The 18615-nt window shown below is 46.3% G+C and overlaps 1 protein-coding gene across 2 annotated transcripts in view; it reads left to right on the top strand.

Moving 5' to 3' along the window:
• Positions 1–18615, top strand: part of LOC144800424 (vitamin D3 hydroxylase-associated protein-like) — a 654091-nt gene that overhangs the window by 399847 nt on the left and 235629 nt on the right. For both annotated transcript variants that reach the window (XM_078671680.1, XM_078671681.1), the window contains exon 6: positions 7432–7472. In XM_078671680.1, coding sequence (XP_078527806.1) covers positions 7432–7472 — 41 coding nt within the window. The remainder of the gene's footprint in view (positions 1–7431; positions 7473–18615) is intronic.

Raw genomic sequence — 18615 nt, 5'->3', positions numbered from 1 at the left:
CAGGTTAAGCTACGTCACCAACTTGCTCAACCAATAGAATTACTGCTTTCAGGATGAGCCAATCAGCTAAAAGCTCGTCAGAGTCATGTGAGCCAATCAGTGCGCTAGCTGTGACGTATGCTAGCCAATCACAGCGCGGATCCTGTGACGTACAATCAATCAGGCATTTGTATAGCGCGCTACTCACCCGGAGGGTCTCAAGGCGCTTGGGGAGGGGGGGATCCGCTATTGCTCGAACAGCCAGGTCTTGAGTTGCTTCCTGAAGGCGAGGTGGTCTTGGGTCAGGCGGAGGTGGGTGGGGAGGGAGTTCCACATCTTGGCGGCCAGGTAGGAGAAGGATCTTCCTCCCGTTGTGGCTCTTCAGATGCGGGGGACGGCGGCGAGGGCTTGGCTGGTCGATCGGAGATGGCGGGTGGGAGTGTAGAAGTTGAGGCGGTCGTTGAGGTATCTTGGGCCTTGGTTATGGAGAGCTTTGTGTACGTGGGTGAGGAGTCAGAACGTGATTCTCTTGTTGACGGGGAGCCAGTGCAGGTTTCTTAGGTGTGCGGAGATGTGGTTGTGTCGGGGGATGTCCAGAATGAGCCGTGCTGAGGCGTTCTGAATCCGCTGGAGTTTTTTCTGGAGTTTTGCAGTGGGTCCGGCGTAGAGGGAGTTGCCGTAGTCTAGACGGCTGGTGACGAGGGCCTGGGTGACTGTCTTCCTGGTTTCGGTGGGGATCCATCGGAAGATCTTCCGTAGCATGCGTAGGATGTTGAAGCATGACGAGGAGACGGCGTTGACTTGTCCGGTCATGGAGAGGGAGGAGTCCAGTATGAAGCCCAGGTTGCATGCGTGGTCCGTTGGTTTGGGAGCGCTGCCCAGGGCAGGGGGCCACCAGGAGTCGTCCCAGGCGGATGGTGATGATCCCAGGATGAGGACTTCCGTCTTATCTGAGTTCAGTTTCAGGCGGCTGCCATCATCCACTCGGCTACGTCTTTCATCCCTTCGTGTAGGCTGGTTCTGGCGGTGGGGGGTCGTTGGTGAGGGAGAGGATCAGCTGGGTGTCGTCAGCATAGGAGATGATGTTGAGGTTGTGTTGGCGTGCGATGGCCGCAAGGGGGCTCATGTAGATGTTGAACAGCGTGGGGCTGAGTGATGATCCTTGTGGTACGCCGCAGATGACTTCGGTGGCTTCTGATCTGAACGGGGGGAGGGGGACTCTCTGTGTCCTTCCGGCGAGGAAGGAGATGATCCATTCCAGGGCCTTCTCTTGGATTCCGACGTTACTGAGGCGCTGCACGAGGGTGCGGTGGCAGACAGTGTCGAACGCCGCGGAGAGGTCCAGGAGGATGAGGGCCGCTGTTTCACCGTTGTCGAGCAGGGCTCGGATGTCATCAGTGACTGCGATGAGGGCGGTCTCGGTGCTGTGGTTGGCCCGGAAGCCAGACTGCGAGGGGTCGAGGGATCCATTTGTCTCGAGGAAGGCGGCCAGCTGTCTGTTGACGGTCTTCTCGATGACTTTGGCAGGAAACGGGAGGAGCGAGATGGGGCGGTAGTTTTTGAGGTCGGTGGGGTCAGCTGATGGTTTCTTCAGGAGGGCGCTGAGTTTGGCATGTTTCCAGCTCTCCGGGAAGGTGGCGGTGTCGAAGGAGGTATTGATGGTGTCCCGGAGATGAGGTGCGATGACGACGTCGGCCTTGTTGAAGACGTGGTGAGGGCAGGGGTCGGTTGGAGATCCGGAGTGGATGGAGTTCATCGTGCGTATGGTCTCCTCGGTGTGGATCGGGGTCCAGGTGCGGAGGGTGGTGGTGGGGGGCGTTGTTGCGGTTGTAGGGTGCGTCGGCTGTGTGCTGAAGCTGTTGTGTATGTCTGCGATCTTGCTGTGGAAGTATGTGGCGAGAGAGTTGCAGAGGTCTTGCGATGGGGTGATGTCGTTGTTTCCGGCGCTGGGGTTGGAGAGCTCTTTGACGATGTGGAAGAGTTCCTTGCTGTTGTGGGCGTTGTTGTCTAGACGGTCCTTGAATGCGGTTATCTTGGTGGCGTGGATCAGTTGGTGGTGTTTTCGGGTGGCGAGCTTGAGGGTGGTCATGTTGACTGGTGTCGGGTCTCTGCGCCAGGCTTTCTCGAGGGCTCAGCAGTTCTTCTTGGAGCTCTTGAGTTCGTCGGTGAACCAGGATGCTTTCTTGCTGCCGGGTCTGCTGGGAGGGGTCCTCAGTGGGGCGAGGTCGTCTGCGCAGTTGCTGATCCATCTCGTCAGGTTGTTGGCGGCCTGGTTGGGGTTCGCTGAGCTGGCGGGGGGGTTCTGTCTCAGGGATGCGGCGAGCTGGTCGGCTGTGATCATGTTCCAGCTTCTGCTTGGAACCTGTTGCTGGTGGTGGTGGATCGTGTTCTTTCTGAAGCTGAAGTGGACGCAGCTGTGGTCTGTCCAGTAGGGTCCGGTGGCTTGGCTGAAGGAGATGTCCTTGCTGGAGTAGAAAGCGGGGTCAAGCGTGTGGCCGGCGTAGTGGGTGGGGGTGGTCACCAGCTGCTTGAGTCCGAGGTTGGCGAGGTTGTCCAGCAGGGTGGTGGTGTTGCGGTCGCTGTTGTTCTCCAGGTGGAAGTTGAAGTCCCCTAGGAGGATGTAGTCAGCGGAGGGGAGGGCCTGCGGACTGATGATGTCTGCGATGTCTTCGCTGAATTGTGTGCGTGGTCCCGGGGGTCTGTAGATTAGGGTGCCTTTGAGGGTGGTCTTGGGGTCGGTGTGGATCTGGAACTGAAGATGTTTAGCGGCTGAGAGGGTGTCGTCGGTGTTGGTCGTGATGCGGATGGTGTTCTTATGGACAATGGCGATGCCTCCTCCCGTCTGGTTGACGCGGTCCCTCCGGGTGATCTTGTATCCGTCCGGGATGGCGATGGCGATGTCGGGCGTTGAGGAGGCGTTCATCCATGTCTCCGTGAGGAAGGCGACGTCTGGGGATGTCGAGTTGAGGAGGTTCCAGAGCTCCACGGCATGTCTGTGGACGGAGCGGGTTTTGAGCAAGAGGCAATTGAGGTGGTTGCTGCTGGTGTTCGGCTTGGTGGGTGCGGTGCCGGTCCGGGTGCAGGAGAAGTCGCAGGAGTGGCAGGTGAAGGGTCCGTGGATGCGTCTCGGGGTGGCGTGGTAGCAGCCGGGGGTTCGGCCGATGTTGAGTGCGTTGAGGGTGGCTTTGTCGTAGGTCCCGCGGGTGGGCTGGCATCCTTGGGGGCCAGGGGTTCTGGCGCTGGGCGCGGTCCAGGCACAGACGGGCTTGCCTTTGGCGCGCCTTTGGCGCACAGTAGGCGCGCCCGCTGCGCGTCAACGCTGCGCGTGGGAGTGGGCGTCATAAGAGGGGAGCCGGGAGGGCGGGTCGGCTGGGTCTCGGCGAATGGGCGGCGGGGGGCGGGGCCGCAGGGAGGCAGCGACGGGAAAATCGGAGCGAGCGGCCGGCTCTGTGGTGGCTGGGGCGCTCTGGCGGCCGGTTCTCAGGTGGCTGGGGCTCTCAAGTGGTGGTCGGTGTCAGCGAGGACAGGAGGGGGTGACCAGGCCTAAGGAAGGCGCAGTGGTCACTGGACAGGGCTGTCCGTGGTCCCCTTAAGAGGGGAGCCGGGAGGGCGGGTCGGCTGGGTCTCGGCGAATGGGCGGCGGGGGGCGGGGCCGCAGGGAGGCAGCGGCGGTAAAATCGTCTGGCGGCCGGTTCTCAGGTGGCTGGGGCTCTCAAGTGGTGGTCGGTGTCAGCGGGGACAGGAGGGGGTGACCAGGCCTAAGGAAGGCACCGTTGAAGCTTCTCGTCTCTCACTCCTAGAGCTCACCCCTCCTTCACAAAATCTTTTCACAGCGCCATTTTAAAAACACTTTTTCAATGAATTTCAATTAGTAACAACAGAAAAACAAACCATTTGTCTGTTTTGCTAAAATAAAGTGATAGCCTTTACAGTCATATAAGTATTCTTTTGCGTGAAATAGACGACGCTACTCTCACAGAATATACATTCGTTGATAAAGTAAACCTTTACTCTACCCTTCTAACAGGTAATAACGAATTTGTTTCCCTCTGAATGCACATAAAGTAGCAATTCAAAGTTTGACTTGAACGGAATTACAAAATCATTAACGCACTTTTAAACGGAAAGTTTCCCTAACCATACATACATGAAATCCTGGCAGGACTTTACCCAGCCATAGAAATCCACATTTGCCAGTAAAATAAACGACGTCACTTTACCCTTCGCACAAGTTTGGATAAATTCGACTACTCTTTTCACAGTGAGTTTTATAACAGGCTCTAAGTCCCTATACTCAAAAGCTACAATTTCATAGACAATCCTCACTATACATTCTACCTAGCACACCTAGAGTCCCTAACTCGTGTTGTACGTCCACAACACTAGTGATAACAATACCACTATTCTGAAACAGAAAAAATGCACTGTGTAACTTCACTTGTCACACCACTCATATGCCGACACAACTAGGATTTTTCACACTGCTGGAAAAAACCTTTCGACAACATATAACAACTTTGACAAACTTAACATGTTTTAGTCATGGATCCTATGTAATTACCATGTAGCATGTCCGTTACCATAGTAACCGTCACTCTGCTACCAAAGATTTGATCCAGCGCCCCTATAGAAAATATGTCATAATAACGCTACCCAACTCCACAATACTCACCATTAATCATGAAACACTCACAAGACCCATAAACTAACAAGACATATTTTTGAGCAACTGAATCATGTGACCTAATTAATAAAACCTATTCACAAATTATATATACATTTATATACAACTGCAGTATGATGAATTTACCATGGTTTTATGAAACTCAGCATTTAATTAAGTCACTTAGGCAAATGGATCAACTGATGGTAACAAGACTGTGAAATAACAAGGCCAGCTTGTCTTTTCAAAAATCTTATTTATTAGCTATTTATTCAAAGAAAAAGAGTGCATTTTATTTATAATCTTTTTATTCAAGCAGCATTATTTGAGGAATTGCAAATTAGTCTGTCAGTTTCAAGCAAAATCAAATAGCATGTCAAATGGAGAATAAACAGTTTTCCATTACCCTAAACCCTATTTACCCTGTCTAAAACTCACTTCACCTAAAAGAATAAAGGTAAAAGTCATTTAACCCTATTGATCCTTACGTGCTCCAAAGAATCCGTCAGCACGTCACGCCTAACAGGAATCGGGAGAAGAAGAGCCCCCTCCCTCCCATGGTGACAGTTTTTATACCTTTTCTGACTAACTAAAGTATCTATATCGCTCATTTTTTCTGTCAATCCAACTTTTGATTGGTTGAGCCATGTCAGTCCACTATTAGGTCATTGCTCTTCTGACCAAGTCCGGGACCTCATCATAGCCCTTATTGTTCTTAGTTTCACCATCCTTTTGCTTCCTCAAAATGTTACATTTCCCGAGGAGAATCTTTCACTTCCTAATCTTGCCAAGCCTTACAGCATCCTGTCCTTGGCAAAGACTCCAAGAACACGTTTAACTCGACCGCAATTGTTTCTGCATTAAACATTGTTTGTTCAGCAAAAAGAAGACTCTTTCGGCTGCGCATGAGTAAAGACTTTACTCTGGTCAAGCTTTCATGAGCTGCAGGACTGCCAGCCATTTTCTCAGGCCCATTCGTAAACCTAATGCATAAACAAACACAAAACATCAATTAATGAAAGAAATAAAGTTTGTTCTGTTACCCACCCACCTTTGCTAATTATTAACCCATTAATAAATATTACGTAGCCAAAGCATTTTAGTAATAAACAGAATAAGCCTTACAAAGACGAAAAGACAAAACATAAGCATACGAAAATAAGCACATGCCATTAATTAAAACAGCCGCAATTAATTCTAACATAACAATATACAAAATTAGCTTATTATTTTCCACGAACAAGCATCTGCAACATAAAGCACATATATGAGCACACATGTTAATCCCCATGTAGCGTGATTTGCAATTTTAATCTAAGTTGGTTAATAATATTCATTCCACACACGTTAATACAATTAGTTTTATTATAGGAGTTTAACTTTGCGAGCTAAAACAAAATCTCGCTCCATCACATGAAAGGGATCGAAACACCGTCGACTTAGTATAACAGCGTACCCCATAATAATTTCAATTGAGGTGTAACATCTGTTTTCTACATAATTTGCTTGCCACATTAAGCATAACTCATAGCAAGCTTCTTCCTCTGTTTCGCCTAAATGTTTCGTAATTTGCTTCTGTTTTTGTTTTGACCTATGTGTTTAAATTGGCACCTCCTTTCACCATTGTCACGTTTTACATGTACTGTTTTGGATACAGGACTGTATCCTACTGGATATTAAAACTGTCTCTTGACAGAAATATAATTGTTTATAATAAAAATTCCTACCCGGCTAGGTATCCTTTATGGATTCCATTGTGTTCTATATGCATTAATCAAGTTAAATCCTTTTACAAGGACCTCTGTTTAGTATGATAATGATCTGTTTCTGGAGCTGACAGCCTACTTCCCGTGTCCTATGCCAATGTGATTGGCATCCTTCGCGCTATACTTGAAAAGATAACTGTTTAGCGGGACTAACCTGGTCCTTGCATGTGACCTGCTCTCTATTGGTACGCCTGAAAGTTGAAAAAAGAAGGCTCCGTTACTCCTGACTCCTACTGGCATCCAGTGATGGACAGTGCTCTGCAAAGGTCAACTGTTTGACCGGAAGTTAACTACAACAGGGTTGCAACCCACAGAAGGACTCCTGAAGAAAACTGCCGCTAAAGCGGCAATAATGGGTTTAATAATATGCCCTTGTGAATTCCCATAGAAGCCCATGTTCTGGTGTGAACATGGGCCTCCATTGGAATTCCCAAGGGCATATTATCAAGCCCATTTTCGCCGCTTTAGCGACAGTTTCCTGCCGCTAAAGCGGCGATAATTTTAATGCCGTTCTTGATAATATGCACCAACATTTTTAGAGGAATAAACATTACACCCCTCCTCGATTTAACAGATGTGAGGGGTGGGGACAGGGGGCATTTTTTACGTAACAAATGAAATCGTTTGTAATAGTCACATCCTTGACGTCGCCTTTTGAAATTGGACTTGTCATTAAGATAATAATCTTCTCATAAAAGTGGCAAACGTTGAACTGCACTGAAGTCTTCACCTTGAACACTTTTCGGAGTGGTGTACTGGCCTGAGCATATAATGACTTTGCAACCACTTGTTTTACTTTCAGTAGACTTTTAGACATCTGGATTTTCAAGGAGAAGAACAATCATCAGGCTTTTAAACCTCCCACTCCCTCAATACAATTGTAATTTCCCTTACATGACAGTGGATGTTCTTTCCTTGCTATACATATTTTTTTTAAATGTAAGATAACAGGAAACTTTTGACAGTATCTATCAAAAATTCAGTTCTTTAACTATCTTATTAACGTTTTTTTCTTTATTTTAGTGTTTCAGGTATGAGCATTCCAGTAGCTGGACAATATGTAGGTATGTTGTTTAATATTTGCTACTCACTTTAATATAAATTAAATATACTATGTTTGTTACAAAACACTTTAGAACATTCTTCAGTCTGTTTTACATTTAACTTGATTACAGAGAGCATTTTTACCAGAGATTCACAACCATCCATATCACTTTCATAGCCCCTAATGTTAAACACTGTCCATGATGTTTCTCAACTGTCTGAAGAGAAGTGTACAAAAACGGTGAGGTTTTGATTCTATTGTGATTACTAGGAGCCTTATTTCGGTGAGCCCGCCACCGACAGGCCATTGGCTCACTGACATCTATAGCAGTGGTCAGACTGCCGGATTAGAATCTGGTGGTCAAAGGCATTGGTTGTAGGGACTGACCACTGCTTTTTCAAGCCTGTTGGGGTAGCGGTGGGACTGTAATCCCTACCATAGGGGCGGTGCCTGCTCAGGCATAGATGTAGGGATTTTGAAGGCCATCCTCCCTCTTTCATGTAAAGGCAGACAGAGTTAGACTTTGGGGGTCCCTAGCAGAGCTCCTCTACCCCGAGGGCCTTTGCTATGGGCCCAGGAGGGCACATGTCGTGCCCCCCTAAATATCCCTGCACCTTGTGCCAGGCACCACATGGTGCCTGGCACAAGGTGCACGGATGTTTGAAAACTGCTCTTTTGCATTGTGGCTTGTGCTGCAACCTTTTTCTATTGCAACAGCACAAGTTGCAATGCAAAATAGCAATTTTCCGACTGCCTGCAAGGCAATCGCATTGTAATTGAGCAGGTGTAACCACTCACATGTAGGTGGTCAGACACCTGCCTGATACGACGGCGGTCGGACGCTCGTCTGAATGCCATCGTAATGAGGGCCCATGTTGTGGAGAAAGCCCTTCCCCAACAGCCTATTGGCTGATTAAATATGTGACCAATTCCAGGGTGGAAAAGTGTCAGATTGGGGTTGGGAATGGCCACAGGTATGTTTATAGGTGTTCCCAGATGAAAGTGCTATTGTGAACTGGACCCTAAATGTTGCTGCATGTACAGTAATTTTTTAGGTGCATCTCATTTTGGTATGCTACTAATACTATCTAGAAATAGTTCTCAATTGAAGTGGATCATGCAGTGATTTCTGTCTGTGTCAGGTGAAACACACATTATCACTACTGGTTAGCACTGGATTGACAACACAGCAAAGATAACAGATCATGATAGCACTAGATGTGATTACTGATAGACAGCTTATTTTTATTTTTGAATGTTTTAAATTTTCCTACTTCTAAAAACTAATATAAACAGCCTAAGCCCCTTTCTAGTAATCATTTTCATCCGACAACTCATGCAGACCTTCACAATATTCTACAGGGAAATAAAACATATTTTGATTTAATCAATATATTGCATACAGATTTTCTCAACTTTTTTGCTTTGACGTAAAGGCAACAGAAGCCTGAGACCTCTCAAATTTAAACTTTGGTGCTTCCAGCATGCAGAACAAATCTGGTTCCCCAGAATTCTGGTCCTCCCTTAACAAAACAATTAACCAAACTCCCCCAAAATGCAAACATCATCTAAAGTGGAGACTTAGTTTCCCAATGGATGGAATATTAAACAGACGTTTGACCTCCAAATCTCACCCATTCAGCTCCCACAGACAGGTTAAGAATCTATGCATAACACATAAACTAGAGGATGTTCGGAGGCTATAAAATTCTGCTGGTTAAGAATTTATTTATTTCTCTTTCCCACATGAATCGCATTTGGTCATTGACTATATACAAGCTGATAACCCCACACCTGTAATCTGCTACGGATCTAAAGATCAAACCTATCCCCATGTCTGACCATGCATGTGTCACTTTGACTATACAAGAGAACCCCCCTATGGAGTAAACCCTTTGGGTAGGCCCTGGACAGTCTAGACCGGAAGGTGCAGTGCATTTAAAATGTTTGCCATGTATCTTTAGGTTTTATATGTCCTGGTAGTGAAAAACTCTTACATTTGTTTTCCACTACTGCAATGCCCGCCTCTCTCATAGAATAAGGTTGAAATTACCTTATTGCATTTAGTAAACTGTAATTTCCAAATGAGAACAGGTAACCAGTTCATGTTTGGTGTCTTTGGAATTGTAATCAATCAATCAATCAATCAATCAGCATTTGTAGAGCGCAGCACTGTCACCCCTGGGGGCATTTGGACACTGGGGTGTGAGGTCTCTGTCGAAATACTGGGTCCAAAGGAAACTGCGGGGAGAGGGAAGATACAAGCAGAAGAAGGAAAAAGAGTGGGCAGAAAAATGAGCAGATAGAAAAGGCAAGACAGAGGGCAGAAAATCAAGCAGAAAGGAAAAACGGAGCAGAAGAGGGAAAAACAGAGGGCAGAAAAGACAAAACAGAGTCCAGAAAAACCAGCAGAAAGGGCAAAACAGAGGGTTGAAAAACTAGCTGAAAAGGACAAACCAGAGGACAGAAAAATGTGCAGAAAAAGCAAAACAGTTCAAGAAATGAACAGAGGAGGTACAAACAGAGGGCAGCAGGTAAACTGGCAGCAGAGGGTAGCGGACTGCGGGCGAGCTGGACAGGGGACTGTCACATGGGGAGTTGCTTAATGAAAAATCCTCTTTCATGGTGAAGTTGGATTTTAACTTACAATTTTGAAAAAGGCACTTTTACCAAGTTGGCACTTTCCTTCCTTAGCCATTAGTGCCTGCAGCCTGTCCCTGAGGAACATGACTGGGTGTAGTTGGAGAGTTGGGGTTGGTGTATTCCTCCTAGACAGCGAAACACAATGGGTAACATAGGTGTGATCCTGGATGGGCCATCACTGGCTGGATGGAAGGGCAGAGCTGGGCACAGCCTTACCTACACTTGAATGGGCTGTTACGTACCTCCACACAAAGGACTGCAGGTAGTCTGGAGTCAGGACAGGGAAGGCATGGTGGCTGTGGACTACTAAGGGAAACATCTAGAATGTTTTCCCGCTTCAAAGGAAGGCCCAGGTATAAATATTGGACCCCAGCCACCATATGTTCAGTACACTTCTGGACCAGTGGATACTCTGCCTGGAAGAAGGACTGCTGCACTGCTGAAAGTAATGGTGTACGACTACTGCTCTGAAGGAATACTGCCCTGCTGTCCTTTTGCCTGGGTGAGAAGGAATGAACTTGGCATCTGTTGAACCCAGGACCACAAAGTAACTTCAAGGGCTAGTAGGCTGGTCTCCTGACTAGAGCCGTTACAAGTGGTGCCACCCAAGTCGTGGACCCTTGAAAGTGGGCCTGAAATTGCTTTGTCAGACTATCTGTGGATCAAGCAGAACTGATGCTTCTCCTCTGCTGTGTTGTACAACCCAAGCCGAACCGATAAATTGCCTTTCTGCAAGGGTTCTCCCAGTGTAACGACTCCGCAGCGTACATCGAAATCATCGAAATCGCCACTGTGCCTTGCATCGTAAATATCTCATTGACAGCAGCTTCTCATTGCAGTCTCGCAGCTCCTCAGAAACAACGCATCTTCTCGACTGTACAATGCTTTCTCGATGCCAGACTTTGCACCACAGCCCTATTCGACACAATCCTCTTCAACGACGCAGGACCTCACATCATAGCTCCTAAGCTCCCTGGAACTAACACATCTCATTGGCGGCGCGACGCATCCTCGACACAGGACCTTTCAACGGTACGTAAGCCGGACTTAAGGTACAATTGTTCAGCTGGGTCCCTGTAGCCAGCCCACCTCCATCGCAGTAAGCCTGAATGTGTGACTTTGTCCTTGTCCGGCATGAGCAGAGATCCACAGTTGGAGCTTTGTGCTTTTTGGCACTATATTTACTGAACTCTTCTATTCCATATGTCTAGTTCTACTGATTGGATTTTTTTCGTTTTCTTATTCGTTTATTTATTCAAATCTATTCTGTTTCTAAATTGCTGTTGATTTTTTCATGTGTGGTGTTTTCACTTTATTACTGTTCGAAGTGCTGCATAAATACTTTACACAATGTCTCTAAATTAAGCCTGACTGCTCTATGACTTGCAACCAGAGAACTGAACACAGGTTAATTTGGAGTTTGCTTGTGCCTCACCCAAACAAGGATTGTGTATGCTGCTCGAGTAGAGTTTCACCCCATCAACCAGCAGCACAATTTCTCACAGTAGGAAAAGGGAACCTAAAATTATCTAGGATGCAATCATATACGTTTTTTAATAATGGGCTTCCTGAAAAGATTAAAAATAATGAGTACTGTAGTAGTACTATAATGCATACCTGAGGAAAATTCTGGAGGAATAGCTCCCAAAAGAAGGTCGATTCCAAGACTGGAACTTCCAGACTTCCGGAGGAATGGGACAAACCACCCCAAGCGACCATGTTGGTTTAAGAAATCAGGTTTCTTCAACTTGGACCTTCTCTAAGCCCCAAATTTGATTCAGCGAACCCTCTACAAGAAGGTATCTGACCTCAAGAAATTCAGCATTGGATACAGCAGAAGCCTTGCCCTGCTGTAGGATTCTGAACTTCGAAAGAGTGACTAACTTGCACTGTAAATATATTGTCTGGGCGAAGGCGACAAAAGTATCCGACTGGCAAGAAGACTTCAGTGGGCAACATATTTGCTCAGAGCTTTTCAATTAATCAATCAATCTGGATTTGTATTGCGTGGCTAATCATCCATAGGGTATCCAGGTGCTGAGAGCACTACTGCAATGGAGGCTCAGTTGAACAGGCAGGTCTTGAGTCCTTTTCCGGATTCCAGCACAGAGGATGAGATCATGAAATAAAGTGGGACGTCATTCCAGGACTTCACAGTGAGGTATGAGTGGAGCATCCTCCACTGTTGCTGCAGCGGATCCGGGGGGTTTGGACAAGGCAGAGGGAGGCAGAGCGCAGGTATCTGGAGCGAAGTTGGAAATTCAAGTGGTGGTTGATGTCAGCTGGTCCCTGGTTGTAGAGGGTTTTGAAGGTTTGGATCACCATCCTGAGCTGGCATCTCTTCTGAATGGAAAGCCAGTGGAGCTTCTTGAGGTGGGGTGGTTTGGGTCTGTTTAGGGAGGTCTAGAATGAATCTCGCTGCTTAGTTCTATATGATTTGCAGTCTCTTAAAGAGGTGCAAGGTGATTCCTATGTAGAGTGTGTTATCTTTGTCCGGAGGCTAGTGACAAGGGTTTGTGTGAAGGTCAGTCTAGTGTCAATGAGGAGCCACTTGAAGATCTTGCAGGGCAAGTGAAGGATGAGGAAGCAGGCAGACAATTTGAGGTTGATCTGTCTTTTCATGGTGAGCTTCCTGCCCAGGAAGATGCCAATGCTGCAGGTGTGGTCGGACAGAGTGAGTGAGGATCCAAGTTCAGGAGTCAACTATGGGTTGTTCCATGGAGAGGTATAGTTCCAAAAGATCAGCACTTTTGTCTTGCCTGTTTTGAGTTTTAGGCAGTTGTCCATCATCAAGTCTGTGATGCTCATCACGCACCAGTGGAAGTTAGCCCGCATGGCGGAGTAGTCTTCTGATAGCAAGAAGATGAGCTGGGTACATCTGAGTAGGATATGAAATTCCGTCCATGCAATCTGACGATGTTGGCCAAGGGACTCATGTAGGTGTTGAACAGGGTAGGGCTGAGGGATGAACATTGAGAGATGCCAAACCAACGTCTTCAGCAGTACCTCACTCATTGCCTATTTGATAAAACCTTGGACCAGGTTGCTCTCCGTCGTGGTCCTCCTCAAATCATGACTGGATCCTTGTCCACCACAACCATTTACTTCCATTGTAGCTTTCTGCTTTTTGTTGCTACTTTTACTTAAACCTTTACAATTCATCTCAAGTTCCTCTAATTGGATTTTTTCATTTTGGTGTCATTATATTATTTACATTTTTCCCTATTTTTAGGTCCTGAACAAAGACAGCTTTAGCTGGCATGCCAGCCTCATTTTTCCAAAACAATCATATCCAAAATATATACATATATAGGGGCTCCAAATAACACTCTTTCAGCATTGCTCTGTTGACATGTCACTCAAGTTATACTCCCTTTCACCCCAGCAGATGGTATAGATCAATAGACAAGCCCACTCCAGCCATTAGATGTGTTTTCTTTTAGTAACTTCACTTTTCCCTTGCACATGTACACATGCACCTAAACAATTGTCCCCCAAAATAAAAATTGTTAGACATTTGCACTTCCCAATGACTGTTAGTCCCTATGTGTAGTAGGGTTACATCAACTATTTTCTTAGCTCTCAAGACATTGATTGGAATTTGCAATGTTCTTTCCTCACTATAAACCAGCTTTGGTATATTTATGTATCCTATTGAAAATAAGCACTAATGGTTAGAGTAACTAAAGTGTATATGCAGATTTTTAGGTTGACCTTCCCCTCAGGTCAGTGATTGATATATTAGCCACTTGAGTGAGACCTCTAGTAACTGCTACTGGAGCTACATTTCCCCTCATGGAGTGCTGTAGCAGCACTGGCAGCGTGCAGAAAACATGCCTCTCAACTCATACACAAAGCTTACACCTATCGAAATATAAACAACAAAAATAAGCTCTCTGACTGTGCTTATCAGTGTATTTACCAGTGAGTAAAAGTTCCTAAAAATAGTATAGTGTGATCACAAACTTGTTAAAAAAAATCAAGAACTGTATTGAAATCTGCAACTGTGCCTCATTATTATGAACTAGCTTTGGTAAATAATCAATCCTATGTAAAACAAGAACAAATGATTAAAATAGCAAAAGTGAGCTGGAAGTCAATTACCAAGTGGAAATGCAGCTTCATGGAAATATTTCAATGCTTTTGCATTTCACTTGTGATGGACACTTAGTAACGACCAGTGGAACTGCAGCTTTGTGTAAGAACTTCATTGCTTTTGCATTTCATCTGTTAGAGATGCCTAGCAATCGCTAGTGGAACTGCAACTTCATGTAAGAATTTCAATGCTTTTGCATTTGACTTGTGATGGACGCCTAGTAACGACATGTGCAACTTCATCTTCACAAAAGAATATCAATGTATTTGTAGGAATTTGAATAATTTTCCATTTGACTTATGCGGAACACCTATTACGAATAGTGGATTTACGCTTACACAAAGGAATGTAAATGCTTTTGCTTTTGACTTGTGAGGGTCAATTAATAATAAAGCACAGTTTCATAGAATAATTTCAGTGCATTTCCCTCTGACTTTTGAGGTACACCAAGTAACGCTGCATCTTAATGAAATAAAATCAAAGCTTTCGCATTTGACTTGAAAGTGATACCTAGTAATGACTAGGGAACTGCAGCTTCATTAAAGGGTTTCAGTGCTTTGCATCTGACTCAAGAGCAAACTCTAGTAATGTCTTGAGGAACTACAGCCCTGGTTAAGAATTTTGAAGTTTTAGCATTGTACTTGAGTGGGAACTCTGGGAACTACTTGAGGAGATGCAGATTCGATGTGTGTATATATATGTATAACCCTTCAACAACATATATTTATATATATTACATGCTAGAGGTCGCCAGTAGGTAGTAATAATTAGGACCAAGTGTCCACAGAAAGATCTTTTTTTGTTTTGCCAACAATCCTTGTGAAATTTTCAAAACTATTCTAACGTTCACTTCTGCTGCTGTCTTGAAAGTTTTGTGGTCATCAGTTAAGCAGGTACCTAAAAAAGTGGGGGTCCCAAAACACATTTCCCCTTGTTAATTCCCGTAGAGATTCAGAGAATTTAGACATGACTATATCACGAACCGCTGAACAGAATAACTCCAAATTTGGCAGGGCAAAAAGGTAGCTGTTGGACAATAAAGTGAACTTTTTGTAAATTGGCGTAAACCCATTCAGTAGTTTTGGAAATATCAAGGAAAACCCAAATTTGTATATATAGGGAAGTGGATCTTCTAAGGATCTGACAGTCCACAAGCTGAAATCTGATGTGCTGCCAACACTTCAACCAGGAAGTGTTGGAAGCAGTCTTGGGACATGGAATCTGCAGAGTCCCACAGAAAATGTGTAAAAAAAGAGAAGGTGTCAGGGTAGGAATACTCTGAGCCCCTATGCCTCTTGGCGGGTGCCAGAGGGTCCTCACAAAGGCCAAAAAATTAATTCTTGCTTACATTTTAGACGTGAACGTGTGACGGAGTCACAAATCTAGGGTAAAAAAAGAAGCAAGCACGGTGAATGAATGAATGAAACCCGATTTATATAGTGCTACTTAGCCCAATGGGCGTCAAGGTGCCTAAACCAAATGCTTGTAGTATCCCCAAAGCAAGCTTTCTGGTAGGCCTTGATAAAACACCACGTTTTTAGCGCCTTTCTAAAAAGGGCCAACGAGGGTTGAGTCTTGATCTCAGCGGGGAAGGAATTCCATAATCGGGGGGCCACAGTAGAGAAGGCCCATCCTCCCCATCTGACCTTATTAGTGCGGGGAATGCAAAGAAGATTCATATTGGAGGAACGGAGGCTCCTGCTTGGAATATAGCAAGTTAAAAGGGAGCCTATGGCATCAGAGCATCTTGCCGATAGGGCTCCAAAGACCAGGCAGAGTATTTTAAAAGAGATCCTAAACTGGATCGGAAGCCAATGGAGGCTCTTCCTGGCTAGTGTGGCAGAAAAAGATTTAGGGGCATCCAGAACAAATCTTGCGGCCGCATTCTGCACAGTCTGAAGGCGTTGAATAAGGCCTTTATTGATATCTGCATACAATGCGTTGCAGTAATCCAGCCGGGAGGACACCAGCGCGACCACGGTCTGCTTACGGGCCTCAGGGGAGAGATAGTGAACGATTCTCCTCAGAATCCTAATAACTCCCCAGCAGGTGGCCACTGTTCTATTTACCTGGAGGTTCATGGTCAACGAGGTGTCAAAGATGACGCCAAGATTCCTGGCAGAGTGAGATGGAATAGGACAGGCTCCCAACGAAGGGGGCCACCACTCGCTGGACCAAATCTCCTGGTCCTTACCAAAGACCAGCACCTCGGTTTTATTCAGCTTCAAGGAGTTTTGAATCATCCATTCAGAAACTGCTTGCATGCAGTTCCTGAAGCTGAACGCGGAGGTACTGACCAAATGGGCCAGGGACACCATGATCTGTGTGTCATCCGCGTTTGACACCACCTCCATCCCCTGCGATTTTACTAACCTAGCAAGTGGGGCCACATAGATGTTAAACAGGGTCGGACTCAAAGTCGACCCTTGCGGAACCCCACATTGCAACGGTTTAGCAGGGGAGAGGAACTGTCTCCCACTCTTGTTTCTGGTAAGGCACCCTGGTGGGCCAGGTCCCGCAGACATACTACAAAAATAGGAGGGGGAGCTCTGGACTCCCCTCCTAGGGCTTATGAATGCCCTGGGGACTACCACCTCCCCTGGACAAATGTGTATAAATGAATGTAGGTGGGCTCACAGGGCCCTCCATAGCCCCAGGGACCACCACCTTCCTGTGGGGGCCACTCTGCCACCCTGCAGCCCGGGGGCCGCCACCTCCAGAGGCACTTAAAAATATGTATGCATGCGGGCCCATAGACTCACGCCCGGGACCACCACCTCCCTTGGGGAAATCACAGTAAAATAATACAGGAGGGCCTGTGCAGCCCTGCCTACAGCCCGAGGACCCCACCTCCGAGGAGCACTAAAAAATATGTATGCGGGGGGGCCCTGCACCCTAGGGACCTCCAACTCCATGAAGCAAATACAGTAAAATAATGCGGCGGCCTTCATGCCCCCACAGCCCCGGGGGCCGCCACCTCCCCGGAGCAATATATTCTAACTTATGTGGTGCTGCGCGGCCCTTCCTACAGCCCTGGGACTGCCACCTTCCTAGGGCTGAAATCAATTAAAGTAGGGGGTCGGTCGCTGACCCCCAGCCCCATGGGCATAGCGTCTCACCGGGCTAAATTCTATGATGGAGGCTGACTGCTGCTATCGCCCGAGCTGCCCACAATCAGGCGGTAGGTGTTTGCTTTTGCTTGGTGGGAGGAGACAGCTCAGCTGCGTAGTGTGCAGAGATTTGCCTTCCCCGCAGAATTCGGAGGATGCACATCTCCACACACTCCACAGGCGGAGCAGAGGTCTCCGCCCGGGCTTAGTAAGCAATGTGTAGAAAGAGGCAAGGTAAAGGTGAGAAACTAGCAGAAAGAGAAAGAATAAAGGTCAGCAACACGCAGAAAGAGGAAAAATAAAGATAAGTAACAAGCATAAAGAGGCAGAATAAATATCAGCAATTAGCAGAAAGAGGGAAAAAAAGGATCAGCAATCAGCAGAAAGTGGCAAACTAGAGACCAGCAGTGAGCAGAAAGGGACAAAATAGAAATCAGCAACGAGCAGAAAGAGTCAAATACAGGCCAGAAATGAGCAGAAAGAGGAAAAATAAAGGCCAGCAACAAGGAGAAAGAGGCAAAATAGAGATCAGAATAGAAGAAAGAGGTAAAACAGAAGTCAGAAATGATACGAAAGAGGCAAAATAGTGGTGAACAACCAACATAAAGAAGCAAAATAGAGGTCAGAAGTGAGCAAAATGAGTCAAACTAAAGGCCAGAAAGGACAAGAAAGAGGCATAATAAAGGTCAGAAACGAGAAGAGAGAGTCAAAATAAAGGCCAGCATTGAGCAGAAAGAGGCAGGATAAAGTTCAGAAACTAGCAGAAAGAGGAAAAATACAGGTCAGAAATGAGCAGAAAGAGGCAAAATAAAGGTCGGGAACGAACAGAAGAGGCAAAATAAAGATGAGCAACGAGTAGAAAGAGGAAAAATAAAGGTCTGAAACAAACAGAAAATGAGCACGGAATGAGCAGGACCCACTCAGGCCCACATACGCCCACTCACAAAATAATGCATACTCTCACTCACAGATCTACTCAAAGAACATTGCCCTGACTCTCAGACCCACTCAGAGACTCGTGTACCCACTCACAGACCCACTCAAACACTCACACACTGATTCATAGACCCACTGTGAGACTAATGCACCTACTCAGACACCCACTCAGAAACTCATGCACCTACTCACACACCCAGTGAGACTATCACACACCCACTCACAGACTGGCTCCCATTCACATGGAGACACGCACAAACTCATCCACTCAAACACTCACAGGTACTCAGTTACACACTCAATCTAAAAAGTTACATGCTACAATTAGGAAATGGAATAACAAAATCCCTTCGAAGTTCATAAAAAAAACCAAAGGT

This window comes from Lissotriton helveticus, chromosome 1_2 (assembly GCF_964261635.1).
Source record: "Lissotriton helveticus chromosome 1_2, aLisHel1.1, whole genome shotgun sequence".
Classification (NCBI taxonomy): Eukaryota; Metazoa; Chordata; class Amphibia; order Caudata; family Salamandridae; genus Lissotriton; species Lissotriton helveticus.
Note: the sequence above shows the minus strand (reverse complement) of the source record. Positions and strands in the feature narration are given on the sequence as shown.